Source organism: Tiliqua scincoides, chromosome 5, assembly GCF_035046505.1.
Source record: "Tiliqua scincoides isolate rTilSci1 chromosome 5, rTilSci1.hap2, whole genome shotgun sequence".
Taxonomy (NCBI): domain Eukaryota; kingdom Metazoa; phylum Chordata; class Lepidosauria; order Squamata; family Scincidae; genus Tiliqua; species Tiliqua scincoides.
The window spans coordinates 41,959,148-41,973,436 of record NC_089825.1 but is presented as its reverse complement, the minus strand read 5'-3'; the positions used below and the strand labels follow the sequence as shown (position 1 = coordinate 41,973,436).

The 14,289-nt window shown below is 42.8% G+C and overlaps 2 protein-coding genes across 3 annotated transcripts in view; one reads left to right on the top strand and one right to left on the bottom strand.

The window, feature by feature from the left end:
- Positions 1–13,246, bottom strand: part of RAB5A (RAB5A, member RAS oncogene family) — a 28,522-nt gene extending 15,276 nt beyond the window's left edge. Inside the window, exon 1 of one of the 2 annotated variants that reach the window (XM_066627292.1) lies at positions 13,034–13,246. The gene's annotated coding sequence lies outside the window, so the exon portion shown is untranslated. Of the gene's footprint in view, positions 1–12,952; positions 13,002–13,033 lie in introns of those variants that run through there. The other variant, XM_066627293.1, reaches the window with a different exon arrangement.
- An 877-nt stretch (positions 13,247–14,123) lies between these two features.
- EFHB (EF-hand domain family member B) overlaps positions 14,124–14,289 on the top strand; it is a 32,823-nt gene continuing 32,657 nt past the window's right edge. Inside the window, exon 1 of the mRNA XM_066628639.1 lies at positions 14,124–14,162. Within this exon, the coding sequence (XP_066484736.1) occupies positions 14,154–14,162 (9 nt within the window). The 5' untranslated portion in view covers positions 14,124–14,153. The remainder of the gene's footprint in view (positions 14,163–14,289) is intronic.

The window sequence follows — 14,289 nt, the reverse complement described above, 5'->3', positions numbered from 1 at the left end:
TTCCTTATGAGGAAAGGCTACGGCGTTTGGGCCTCTTCAGCCTAGTAAAGAGGTGTCTGAGGGGGGACATGATTGAGACACACAAAATTATGCATGGGCAGGATGAAGTGGATAGAGAGACGCTCTTTACATTCTCACATAACACCAGAACCAGGGGATATCCACTAAAATTGAGTGTTGGGACAGTTAGGACAAAAGAAAATATTTCTTTACTCAGCGTGTGGTTGGTCTGTGGAACTTCTTGCCACAGAATGTGGTGACGGCATCTGGCCTGGATGCCTTTAAAAGGGGATTGGACAAGTTTCTGGAGGAAAAATCTATTATGGGTTACAAGCCATGATGTGTATGTGCAACCTCCTGATTTTAGAAATGGGCTATGTCAGATGCAAGGGAGGGCACCAGGGTGCAGGTCTCTTGTTATCAGGTGTGCTCCCTGGGGCATCTGGTGGGCCACTGTAAGATACAGGAAGCTGGACTAGATGGGTCTATGGCCTGATCCAGTGGGTCTGTTCTTATGCACTATGAAGAATTTCTAGTCCTACTGGATGTGAGAAATAGGCTGATTAAGTACTATGTCATGAAGTTTGAAGGAAAAGTATTTTTTTCAGTTTGCCATAACTACTTTTGTCAACTCTCTCCTACTCATTATAAAAACTTGATTCATGTCCTCAATCGCATGGATTACTTTATTCACATTTTACATCTTCATCTTATGGTACAGATGCCTAAACACAACTTAATTAGGACTGAATCCATACTGTTCAAACTGAGCATGAGGGAACACACTTAGAAACAGCAGTGAAGGCCATGTCAGTCTCTAAAGGAATAAAATAGTACACCCATCCAAATTAATTATACGGCAGAAATTCAATAGAAGCGGCTTAAAATGTCAAACCAAAGCCTGCATTTTAGTCCCTTCCAGAAAAGAGTGCCTCCCTCATGTATGCAGTCAGAATGCTAGTTCATTTATGCTAGAAAGTGTACATGTGGTTAGCTGCAGACCTACGGCGTTTGTCACATAAGCCAAGTCTCTTGTGCCTAATGGCAGCCTCACAACTTCAGAAGCTCTCAGGACCAGTGAATTATTTAAGAAAAATTGCTAAGCATTTTACTGATACATACCAACAGAAACCTGAAATGTCCTAGTCTAGTGGATAGCAATCTGAATAGAACTCCAGAGGCTTCCTTCCACCCACAGTGGTTAGCACCTACACATCAGCCAAAGCACTCTTTAGTTGATTCATTCATGCCACCATCAGCCACTTGGGCTTTCCAGGCAACTGAGGCTAATGCATATGTACTAGGAACAGAGCCAAGCAATGAGTGAAAGGCTTGGATAGGCTGGGCTGAAAGTCTGTGAGCTTTTGACAGGTTGATGGCAAACGACCATGAACTCCAAACACGTCAGCCACCCTCTGCAAGTGCTACTTCAAGACAATGCAGAAGACTGTAAATTTTTAGACAGGAAGAAAATGGCCTGATTAAGCCACCCACTCAAAAATAAATGGGTATTTCAACCTCAGTTGCATCAAAAGCCTGTCAGGGTTTGCTTTGTGAATTTCTTTACCCCATAAATTTATCATAAAAACTACTATAGTATTCATTCATGGTTATCTGTCACTTGCTGGCCGACTAGTTATCTAGAATATGTATGGTTCTGGTTATTTTAATACAGTTTATAAATTTTAAAATAATCTTTTACAGAAAGCTTAAATCTTGCAGGACCAAACAGATAAATTGTTTCAGCAGTATACCTGCAGAACGATGGTACTTTCAGCAAATTTCATATTTTTATCTGGAAAAGATCAGCTCAGGATTTGATTTATTATGGTAAAAATTTAAGTTTCCCTTCATTAAAGCCTTTCATTTCAAATACTATATACATAAAAAAATCTGGTACTGACATTTTAAAGTGAAAAAATTAATGCATCAACAATCCTAGGAGGCTGTAAATCTATTTACTATGTAAATCTGCCTGAAAATAAGTTCCATAAGGCTTAGTGAGACAATCAAACACTATTACTTCTATTGAAAATATTTATATACTGCTTAACAATGAAGTTCACAGTTTATAGAGAAAAATAAATAAAAAGATGATTTCCTATCCTAAATGGCTCACAAACGTTAAAGAAGGCACAAAAGAGAAACCTACAAATGGCCACTGGAGAAGATGCTACGCTGAGAAAGTAGGAACAGCTACTTTCCCCCTGCTACATGTGGGAGAAACGTGACTTTAAAAAGCATCCCTTAGCCAGAGAACTAGATGCAGAAAATTGCTGCTTAAGAGTGAGACTGAGAACTTCTCTGAACAATCCACTGAATCAGCAGCTATTTCATATCCTGTTCTACATTAACCAGCTCTTACTCAGCTTAAAACCAACTTTCTAAATCCTGGGCAAAAAGGAAACAGATACCATACTGCAAGCATGAGTGTAACAAGACTCTAGTTGCTTCTCCACTTACTGTAATGGCTACTTGTTGCTCAGAAGAATGCAACAGCTTCCTCAACTACAGTAACAACACCACCTTTATAAAGCTTGTGTCAGCTCTAATTCTTGTTAAGCAGGTTGGAAAAATCTAACCCACCTGAGAAGCATCTATCCCACAAAATGGAGTTTTCCCAATTAACACACATTGAACACTTGAATGTTGACATTGAAGAGCATACTACCAACTACAATAATATTAGTAATCATTGCTAATGATAGTTAAGTATTATGGATTGTTTAAATGACTCCCCAGCATTGAAGATAAGCCTTGATAACCTCTAGTGTATGGGCACCAAAAGATTTATTGCATGTAAATATAAAAATTGCAGGGCTCTCAACATTTGTGTCAGCTCAATTATTCTTTTCCAAATGCACAAAACAAGCTTATAGACTCTAACTTCCATCAGTGATGGGCCATACTTGGTTACGTATGCGACTACAAGCATTTATGGATCCACCACTGCAACAGAACGTCCAGAACGCAGAAACAGGCAGGTTCTTGGCTCCTTCGCCTGAGTCTGACCCATGGGTACCTATTAATTGGGGCTCTAACATGAGTATCAGGCTAATTAACACAATTTCTAGGAAGCCAGATCGGTGCGATGCAGTGGTTTTCAAACTGGGGTGTCGCAACACCCCAGCCTGAAGGCTCTGTCTCTTCCACCTTAAGGGGCAGGGGCAGCAAGGCGGCAACTACATGATCCCCAGGATTGCGTCACTAAGGGGGGCTACCGGGACTGGGATGCACTCTCCAGTCCCTGAAGCAGCTTCCTTGGGGTGCGGGGAGCCCTGTGCGAACGTCTGCAGGGCTCCCCATCTCGTCTGAAGTGAACTTCCGGTTTTGCGGAAGTGAGCGCGATCGCTCCACTTTCACTTTCTGTAGGCTGGGGAGCCCTGCAGACGCTTGAGCAGGGCTCTCCCCACACCCCAAGGAGGCTGCTGCAGGGACTGGTGAGTGCATCCCAGTCCCTGCAGCCCCGTTATCAACACAATCCTGGGGATCGCGTTGCTGCTTCCACCTGGCCCCGCAAGAACTTACAGCAGTGCAAACTCTCCTAGAAAGTCTGAAAACTGCTGGTGCAATGCATAGTGTCAAGACTAATACCGGAGAAACTTGAGCTCAAATTCCCATCCATCCATTAAGCAAAGTGGATTACATTGAGCTAGCCATCTCCCAGTCTAACCCACCTAACAAGGTTGTTGTGATTGAGGGGATGGAGAAGAGGTTCAACATGTTCAACAAAGCTGCTTTGAAGAAAGTCAAAATAAATAATGCTTTCATGACTTTGAGTCTCAACTTTATGAAGCTCTCTATAATGATTGCTCAGATGCTGCAAAACACAGTAGCTCCCCCTCCTGAGTGGAGAGATTCTCAAACATACTTTATTGATTCAATGTCTCCACAAATGTCTTATACCATGTATATTCCAGGCCAAACCCAAGATGCTGGCTTTGATTTCCAACAATTTAAATAGGTTGCACCCTACACATCTTAAAGACTGTCTTCTTCCCTTTGCCTGATCACAATCTTAGGTTAACCTTAAGCATTCCATTCATGTGATGTCAGAACAAAGGCAAGCATAGCAGCATGTTCAATGACTGAATTCTCTTCATTCCAAGATTTGCCAAATCCTAGGTTCCTTCTGACTTTTCATTTGACTACGCTGAGGAGAAAGAATGGTTATTTCAGCAGCATATTTTAAAATGCTGTATTTTTTTACTATTCTACACATTTTCCCATTTCTTCCCAATATATTATTTCTATAGTTACCCATGCTGATAAATGGGCTAAAAATGAGAGCACAAGGATGTTGTAGTGATTCATCTATTGGACTTAGACCTGGAAGATCCAAGGTCAAATCTCTGGTCAGCCATGAAGCTTCCTGACTGACCTTGGGCCAATCACTACCTCCAGCATAACCTACTTCATAGGATTGTTATGAGGACAAAAGGAGGGAAGGAACTATGTACACCACCTTGAGCTCCTTGGAGGAACGGCAGTACAAAAATGTGAAAAAACAAACAATAATCAGAGTCTGAACCTATGGTGGAGGGCCTCACCTGAGCTCCTAGATGTGACCAGAAGTGACTTCCAGTCACATCCAGAAAGCTTTCGGAGGCCCCCAGAGGTGTTGGAAAGGCAATTCCAGCTTTTATGAAGATAGAAGTGCTGTTCCGACACCTCTGGGGGGGGGGGGGCATTCTGAGCCCAGACACGACCAGAGGTGCTTCTGGTGAGCACTCAGACCAATGGGTTTTGCCATCTGCGAGGGTTCTAAGAACGCAACCCCCATGAATGCCAAGGGCCAACTATAGTCAGATTTCACTGGGCCAGCACAAATACTATGCAAGAACCCAAGTAGCCCTTTGGCTCAAAGTCTATGCTTTATCTACTTTTATTAAACATAAAATCAGATGAGAAACTTCTCTACTACAGGAAAAGTCCATAACATGCATTCCATGAAGAAATCTTTATGTTCCTTACATTGGTTAATGTTAAACACTTAGAAATGGTCAAAGACCTGAATTAGTACTTAACATTTTGTCTTAAGAAAAAGAAATTATAATATAAAATGAAGCAAGTTTGCATATAAGAATTACAGTGGAGATTTTTCTGGATATTCAATCAACTGGTCTCAATCTGAAGTGATGGCACTTAGGGCAGTGCTCGCAAACGTTTAGCACCGGGACCCACTTTTTAGAATGAGAATCTGTCGGCACCCACCAAAAGTGATGTCATGACCGCAAGTGACATCATCAAGCAGGAAAAATTTTGAAAAACCTAGTCTGTAGTCCTACCCACACTTACCCAGGGGTAAGTCGTATTTACTATCATTGTTAAAAGCATAAATGTTGTAGTCTGTTAAAAGTAGACTTCCTCAAATGCTGTCACATACCATAGTAGCATCAAGTCTAACATATTAAATATTAACATATAATATTGAAATGAATGGGGACCCACCTGAAATTGCCTCATGACCCACCTAGTGGGTTCCGACCCATGGTTTGACAAACATGGGGAACAGTATTTCACAGAATGAATTCAAGGCATGGTACTTTCAGTGATGCCAGTGTATTATTAAATATTTAAGAATTTTAATTTCTAGAGATATAAAACAGATGATTGGGTTAAATTTTAATAAATTGGTATACGACACATCCTTGGATATGGATAGGTGGGCCTCTTTAAATCTGTCCCTTTTGGGCAATACAGGTTGAGCCTCATTATTCCTGTGGGTTCCCTTCTAAGCACTCAAAAAATGCACTATAGCAAATCAATTTAAAAAACAAAGTTGCTTTGCTCTGGTGATTTAAAAACAGCCTTGCTGACCTTTGTGATGTAAAGTAAGAGTCCTTAATAAGACAATCCATCAATCAGTCCTCCTCCAAGCATCTTCACTCAGTCCCTCCCTTTACCAATGCAAAGTGACCACCTTTCTTTCATGTGCTCAGGGGGAAGGGAGGGGTCCACTGGAGAAAGAAGGATTGATGGATTGTCAGCCAGCTGCCCTCTCTGTCTCTCACTAAGGAGGCTATTGTTAAAGGACTGTTCAGTTTTTTAAACTGATTTTAAAGGGATGCATTTTCCCCTTCACCAGGGATCAGCACATTCCTTCTCATTTGCAGGGGCCATTTGTGTTGAGTCAAATTCGTATATAAAAAATCTGTGTATACATAGACTGGACCTGTATACTTAAAAGGAATAAGAACATAAGAACAGCCCCACTGGATCAGGCCATAGGCCCATCTAGTCCAGCTTCCTGTATCTCACAGCAGCCCACCAAATGCCCCAGGGAGCATACCAGATAACAAGAGACCTCATCCTGGTGCCCTCCCTTGCATCTGGCATTCTGATATAACCCACTTCTAAAATCAGGAGGTCGCACATACACATCATGGCTTGTACCCCATAATGGATTTTTCCTCCAGAAACTTGTCCAATCCCCTTTTAAAGGCGTCCAGGCTAGACGCCATCACCACATCCTGTGGCAAGGAGTTCCACAGACTGACCACACACTGAGTAAAGAAATATTTTCTTTTGTCTGTTCTAACTCTCCCAACACTCCATTTTAGTGGATGTCCCCTGGTTCTGGTGTTATGTGAGAGTGTAAAGAGCATCTCCCTATCCACTCTGTCCATCCCCTGCATAATTTTGTATGTCTCAATCATGTCCCCCCTCAGGCATCTCTTTTCTAGGCTGAAGAGGCCCAAACGCTGTAGCCTTTCCTCATAAGGAAGGTGCCCCAGCCCCGTAATCATCTTAGAATATTATAAGATGTTTTACATGCAGTATTTTTATATACAGTGGGGTCTCCTAATCCATGGGCTTGGTATCCACAGATTTAACCAATCACGGATCTACAGCCACTGACCTCTGCTGAAGGAATGGAACTTCCAGCCAGCTGCTCTGCTTTCCCATCTCCGACCTTGCAGTTGCTGCAAAGCACAGCCCAGCCAGCAGCTCTTTGCTTTCTCTTTATGGAGGGCAGTGGTTGCAGGGACTGGAAAATCATGGAGTGGCCAGCTGCGCTGCTCCTTACAGTGGCTGCAGGGGGCCCTGCTGTCAACCCAACCCTCCCCCCCCCCCCGGTAGGTGAGCAGCTCTGCACTATTTCTTCTTCAGGAATGTTACGCCTGCTCTGACCCAGTTGGAAACAGGTGAGTCTTGTCTGGGCCCAGCTAAAAACAGGGCTGAGGATGCCGGAACTTCAGCATCTGCCGATTTCAGTATCTGCAGAGAGTTTCAGAACCAAACACCCACGGCTACAGAGGGCCCACCGAACACTACTAAGATATATTAATAAACTCCACATTTTATTTTGGAAATTTTTATGGGGAGCAGCAGCACCCAATATCTTTTTGAAGAGGATGCAATTATCATTAATTAAGGAGAGGTTGGGCTTCCTGATTGTAGTTTATATAATCAGGTTTATCTTTTAATCTCTAGTAATTATTGGGATAACTCTGTACAACAGGTAATTCCATCTTGGGCTATCCTAGAAACTTTTATAGTGGCTCCTTTATTGAAATGGTTGGTACCGGGGTCTACATATGTAGTGTGATGGCAGAGAAATATAAAATTGATCCTGGTTTACATCTCAAATTAACATTGTGGGCTAATAGTGAGTTGAATATTGTGAAGGAATTCTTTTTGCGGAAGTCTTTGACTGATATGGTAATCTTTACTCCAGATCAATTAACTGGAGTTTTTTGTTTTCAAAGCTGAGAGTCAAATATGAACTGTAGTTAGAGACAGAATGGCAATATTTACAATTACAGCATCAATTAGATTCTAAATTTGGTTCAGCTGCATTATCCGCATTTGAAACCCCTCTACTCTTATAAGTGCTTTTAGACACAATGGAGAAAAATGAGCCTATAGTATTTGTTCATAAATGTTTGATGTAGCTTAATAAACATGATATACAAATATTTAGAGGAATATGAAATACAGAACTATTCTGTGCAACCAATGGAAAGTGGTTGTAAAAACATCTATGGATACTATTAATTCAACAAAAAAATATTTTCAGGGTATATTTGACATTATAATGTCTTATAATTATAACCCTTATTATAATGAAGGGTTAATTAAAGAATCTTTGGTAAAACTTGGCAAACTAATCATGGGTAGGTGTAATAATGTCTCAGCTCTTTAGAAGTTATTCTGGTAAATAGTATCTAGAATCCACATTACAACTACAATGGCTGGACACAGTAGGTACCTTGTATGTGTAGGTATTGTTAACACTGTATTTGTTTTCCATGCCTTTGCCTATAATTTTAAGTTGAAAGTCCTCTAAGTCAAGGACTACTAATACACAATGCAAAGTTCATGGCTAGTACTGTTAACAGACTGAACAGAGCAGTAGCAGATTAGATATTTTATCAAATTTGGTTCAGTTCTCAACACTTAGGTTTTTCCTTTAAGGATTTTTCAATACTATTTTACTTGTTTAAGGAAGATTAGAAAGAGTTGGGTTGCACAGAATTTTCAAGAAAGATTAAAATTAAAGAACCAGCATCTTACAAACGTAATTTAATAACATTCTTAGTTTTATATAACTTACTTCTCAAAATGTTCTACTTTGTACCACGTGTGGATCTAGAATATATATTTTTAAAACTTTGATCATATTGCATCTATGCTCACCTTCCCTTTTATGTAGCTCATTTAAAAAGAAATATTTTAAGGCATAAACAGAAATGGTACAAGAGCACAGGTAAATCTGTGTTATATTTTGAAATTCTGGCATGCGAACATGAGAAAAAGTGTGCAGCAATAATTTCCTTGTTTATTGTAATAACTACAGAAGTTTCTATATATGCCAACCAGGTTAACTACCACTTCCTAGCCTCCTGCCAATCTTGTTTTAAAATATGCAACAAAACATTCAATGAAAACCACTCAGAATTATTCAAATTTTACTATAACATGCTAATACATCAAATTCTCTCACTTGATGGAAAGCCTCATTGCTTCTAACCTCTATGAATATACAAGTTAACATACTAAAGATCTAAAAACCAAAGGAAGTCATATTATTTGTTTTTAAACATTTATTACAAGCCCTGCCAATAAGATTTATTTATTTATATGTTTATTGTAAGCATTTATTACAAGAAGAAACCCAAGGCAACTAACAAAATGCAAAGAAAACACTAATTAAAATAATTTAAAACAAATCACAGCAAGATAATCAAAACATTGTAGCAACATATTTGTCACCCAGCCCATTACCAACTTCAGAGAGCAGTTCAGAACTTCTGCAGTACCAAATGACATGGAGATCTGCGTATGGATGACTCCCAGCTCTCAAACTACTGCTCATGAGCCACATGCAGCTCTTTGATATATAATGTGTGACTCTTGGCTGAGCTCTTTTTTGCATCATAATTAACAGGTAAATAAGAAATTTTCAAGTTTTGTAATTATTTACCAGCTATAAACTGAGAGACTACTGGATTAAAACATAAGATTAATGTTTATGGTCAATACAGGTGGACCCTTGTTATCCAAAGGGGTTCTGCTCCTGAAACCCCCACGGATACCAAAAACCATGGATAATGAAACCTGTGGTTTAAGGTGAGGGGAACATCTGGAAGGTTTCTGAGCACTGGGGAGGCTATGCACTCAGAAGCCCTTCTAAGGTCTCTGGGAGGCCTTAGACTGTCACTTCCGGTTTTTGGAGACAATCAAAAGTGACATTTTAAGGCCTTAAAAGGCTTCAGAGGACTTCCCCGGCACCCAAAACACCCTGCAGAGGTGAGGGGAGCACAGCTCCCCTCAGCTCCAGAGGGAGGACCCATGTCAAGCCAGATTCGTGGATGAAAAATCCCCAGTTAAATAGACTAAACCTATAAATATATTTAAAAATTTAAATGCTTTTTAAATATTGTGACTCTCAGGCCTCGAAAGCTTATCGTATGTGGCTCCTATATTAAGAAAGTTTGGCCACATACCACCATTTGGTACTATAGTAATGCTAAGCATCCAAAAGGACAGCAAAAAACTATGATAGATGCTGAATAAGCAGATTAATTCACAATTCTTGCTTAGATAAGAATCATATGTTTATAGCCTTGGATGCTCAATTGTTAAGTTTTAGCATCTCAACAATCTAGTTAGATCTATCAAAACCTATCTACATCATAGCTCATGATGCTTTAAAACTGAAGGTGATAATTCAAATAATAAACCATGTGATTAAAATATAACCAAATATCTAATATTCGTTAGAACATCTCATTTCAGTGAGGAAACAATGGACTTTTTGTGTGAAAGAGAAATGAGATATAACAATACATAAACAGGGTCTGAGTTGGATATGAGGAAAGGGATACACAGAATGATAAACCTGCTTGGATTTAAATAATCTTAAAAATTAAACATTATTTACATCCAAGCATGCTTATCATTTTGTGCAACCTAATCCTATAGGCAGTTTACATATGTATCCTTGTTTCATATACAGAATGGTACACCAGTGGGCCATGAATTTGTGATAACCACTTTCAAGCTTTGCCTATGCTCAGATTACTTCACAATACCATTGGTCCATTTATCCCAGTATTGTTAACATTGACTGACAGGTGTTCTCCAAGCCTTCAGACAGAAATTATTTTTTCCCCTATTCAGAAATGCCTGAATTGAACCCAGGACCTTCTATATGCAAAGCAGATGCTCTTTCAGTGGATTACAACCTATCCTAAACTATAGAAGCACCAGGCTTCATAACTGGTGTTAAACTTACCATTATTCTCACATTCTCTGCAGAAAATTAGCTTGTATGGAAAAATGAAGTAGGCCCAACAAATTACTACACAATCAACTAGCAAAGACTTTATATGCATTATCTTATTAATTATTCACACGTATGTATTCTATTTCAGTATTTCATAATAGTACTTAAACCTATTTTAATTTTACATCGTATGCAAGTATAAAAGTATTCCAAGCTGCTTAAAATGTGAAGACTTACTTTTTTTTTAAAAAGAGAAACACATTTACAGAAGAGTTTAAAAAACTGAATGAGTGGATAATAGACATTAAACCATCTTGTCCTTACTAACTTGCTTGCTAGTTCAGCCAATAAGTGAAGGTTAATCAAACAATTTCATTGATTATTCTGACCTTAAAAGTAATTTGAACTATTTCCTAAAGTATTCAAGGATGTCATGGATTAGGCACCCATATAACTGGACTAATAAGTAAACCAGTATCAAAATTAATACATATTCACCAACTGCTGTTTTGGTTTAATTGCTCTGATCTTAGTTATTAGCACAAAAATTTAAGCAGAACAAAGGGGCTTTAAAAGAAGTTAGATTCCTATATACCTACAATCTCACAGCCCCACAATCTGTAGTGAAACTAACAAGTTCCTAGCACTAGCGAAATGATAGTACTTGGGAGGAAATTACTCCTGAAGGAAATATTCTATTGCTGTTGTTTTATAAAACCAATTCTCTGCACTAGTATTTCTTACCCTTATTCTAATTTTAGTTCCACAGAAAAATGTAAGTAGATTATGGATTCAAGAGACCTTTATTGGCATAATAAAAAGTAAAAAAGACAACATATGCATGACAAAATAGAACTTGGGGCCAAATCCTTTACAACTTTCCAGCACCAATTCAGCCGCAAGGTAAGGAAACAAACATTCCCTCACCTTGAAGAGACGTCCTATAACTGCCCAGTCACCAAAGGATGTGGCACTCAACCCACTGCCATGGATACATTAACACTGGACAGTTGGATAGAACTGGGCCTGAACAGCCCAATCCTATGCTTGTCTACTCAGAAGTAAGTACCATAGCTTAAGCGGGGCTTGCTCTTGGGAAAGCATGCATAGGGTTGCAGCCTTAGGGCTCAATGCTATCCAGTTTTCCAGCTGCAATGCAGTCTGAAGGAAGGGAGCAAACGTTCCCATACCTTGAGGAGACCGTCATGACACCCACCCCTACCCAAGAGCAGTATGCAGGACGTGCTCTGTTGGCCCAGTCGCATCCATACTGCAGAGTTGGATAGGACTGGACCTGAACAGCCCCATCCTATGCTTAGAAGTAAGTCCCATCGTCATCGGTGGGGCTTGCTCTCACGAAAGCATGCACAGGACTGGGGCTTGCTCTTGGGAAAGTGTGCATAGGGTGGCAGCCTTAGCAACTGATCTGATCCAACTTCCCAGGACTGGCGCAGTGGCAACATAGCCCTGAGATAAGGGAACAAATGTTCCTATTTCTTGAAGAGACCACCATGACACCCCCCCCCAAGTGCAGGATGCAGCACATGCCATGTTGACCCAGACGCATCCATGCTGGACAGTAGGACCCGAACAGCCCCATCCTACACTTAATCTACTCAGAAGCAAGCACCACTGTCGCCAATGGGGCTTACTCTTGGGAAAGTGTGAGCCTTAGGGCCCGGTCCTGTCCAACTACCCAGCACTACAGAGCACAGCTCAGTAAGCGAACACGCATTCCTCTGTGGCTGCCTCCCCACCACAGGATGCCCTGCTGGCCCCACTGGCATGGCTCTCCACTGGGTAACTGGACAGGAATGGGCCCTTAGGGAGCTCCAGTATGGCTGGTTCTGCTCCTCTCAAGAAGGTGCTCAGCACCCTTTCCTCCATCCCAGCTCCTCCAGGGCTTCTCTCACCCTGCAGCCAGCACAGGGAGGAGAGAGCTGGTCGGCCCTGAAGGGCTCCTTCTGATGCTGGGGGGAGAAGGGCCTGCCTTATAGGGGGGCCAAGAGAGGAGGCTGTGGGTCGTGTGTGTGGCCCCGCTCCCCTGGGCGCCCCCTCCCTCCAGGCTGCTCCCCCCTCCCCCCAGCAGCAGCCCCGCCTAAGAGGCCCAAGAGGAAGTGAGAGAACTGGGGGCGCCATTTTGAGGGTGGTGGAAAGGAGCCCGGCTCACCAACCGCCTCCCCCCTCCCCCAGTGGCCACTGGGGGGGCGAAAGAACCTTGAGGGGGGCGCGCGCATACGCAGCCGCCCCTCCCGCCGAGGCCCAGCCGCGCTCTCTCTCCAGCCCCCGACGAGTTACCTGGTGCTGGTTGTGTGGAAGGGAAACCGCGGCCACTCCGCCCCCTACGGGCGCCTGCAAAGGACAAAAAGGGTCGCCTAACGAGCGTCGTCGCCTCCGCCTCCACAGGCGAAAGGGGGGGAGAGTCGAGGCACTGGGGTTTTGTCTCGCGGCGGCTTGAGGGGGGAGGAGGGAAGGAAGCGGCCTCCAACTTCCGTCTCTTCCTCTTCCTCCTCCAGGACCAAAACACAAACACGCCACTTCCGCCGCCTTTGAGTCACGTCACCGCGCCCGCCCCTCCCGTCACTTCCGCTCCGCCGTGGTCACGTGAACGAGAGCCCGCCTCGGGCTAGTGGAGCTGGGGGGCTAGAGAGGCAGTGTGAAGGGACGCTCTAGCCCTGCTTTCTGTGACCGTTGCCATGGAACAGGCTCTCTGAGGGGAGCTGCCTGCCCACCTGGTCCTGTCAGCCGCTCTTCCCTCAGTGGGCTGCTGCTTAAAGGGCCACTGAGCCTATTACAGGTGTGGCCACACTGGCTTCACGCGAGAGCCGCACACCACACCATGCGTCTGGCCTGGGCGCCTTTAAAAGGGGATTGGACAAACCACTGGGGGGAAAGTCCATCACAGGTTACAAGCTGTGATGGGTCTGTGCAGCTTCATGGGTTTAGAAGTAGCTACCTCAGAAGGCCAGATGCAAGGTGGTGGCACCAGGATGGGGGTCTCTTGTGTGCTCCCTGAGGCATCTGGTGGGCTGCTGTGAGATACCGGAGGCTGGACTAGATGGGCCTTTGGCCTGATCCAACAAGGCTCTTCTTCCGTTCTTATGGCTTCCCTGGGTGTAATTAGTCTGTGGAACTCCTTGCCACAGGATGTAGTGATGGCATCTGACCTGGATGCCTTTAAAAGGGGACTGGACAAATTTCTGCAGGAAAAGTTAATCACAGGTTACAAGCTGTGATGGGTATGTGTGACCTCCTGATTTTAGAAGCAGGCTACCTCAGAATGCTGATGCAAGGGAGGGCACCAGGATGCAGGTCTCTTGTTGTCTTAGGAAGCACGTGGTCATCTGGGGGGGGGCACTGTGAGATGCAGCGAGCTGGACTAGATGTGCCCTGGGCCTGATCCTGCAAGGCTCTTCCTATGGAAGGGGTAAGTAAGCGCAGGTCTCCTGTTGTTTGTGTGCTACCTGAGGTAAATGGTGGGCCACAGTGAGATACAGGACACTGGACTAGTTGGGCCTTTGGCCTGATCTAGTGGGGCTCTTCTTATGTTCTAA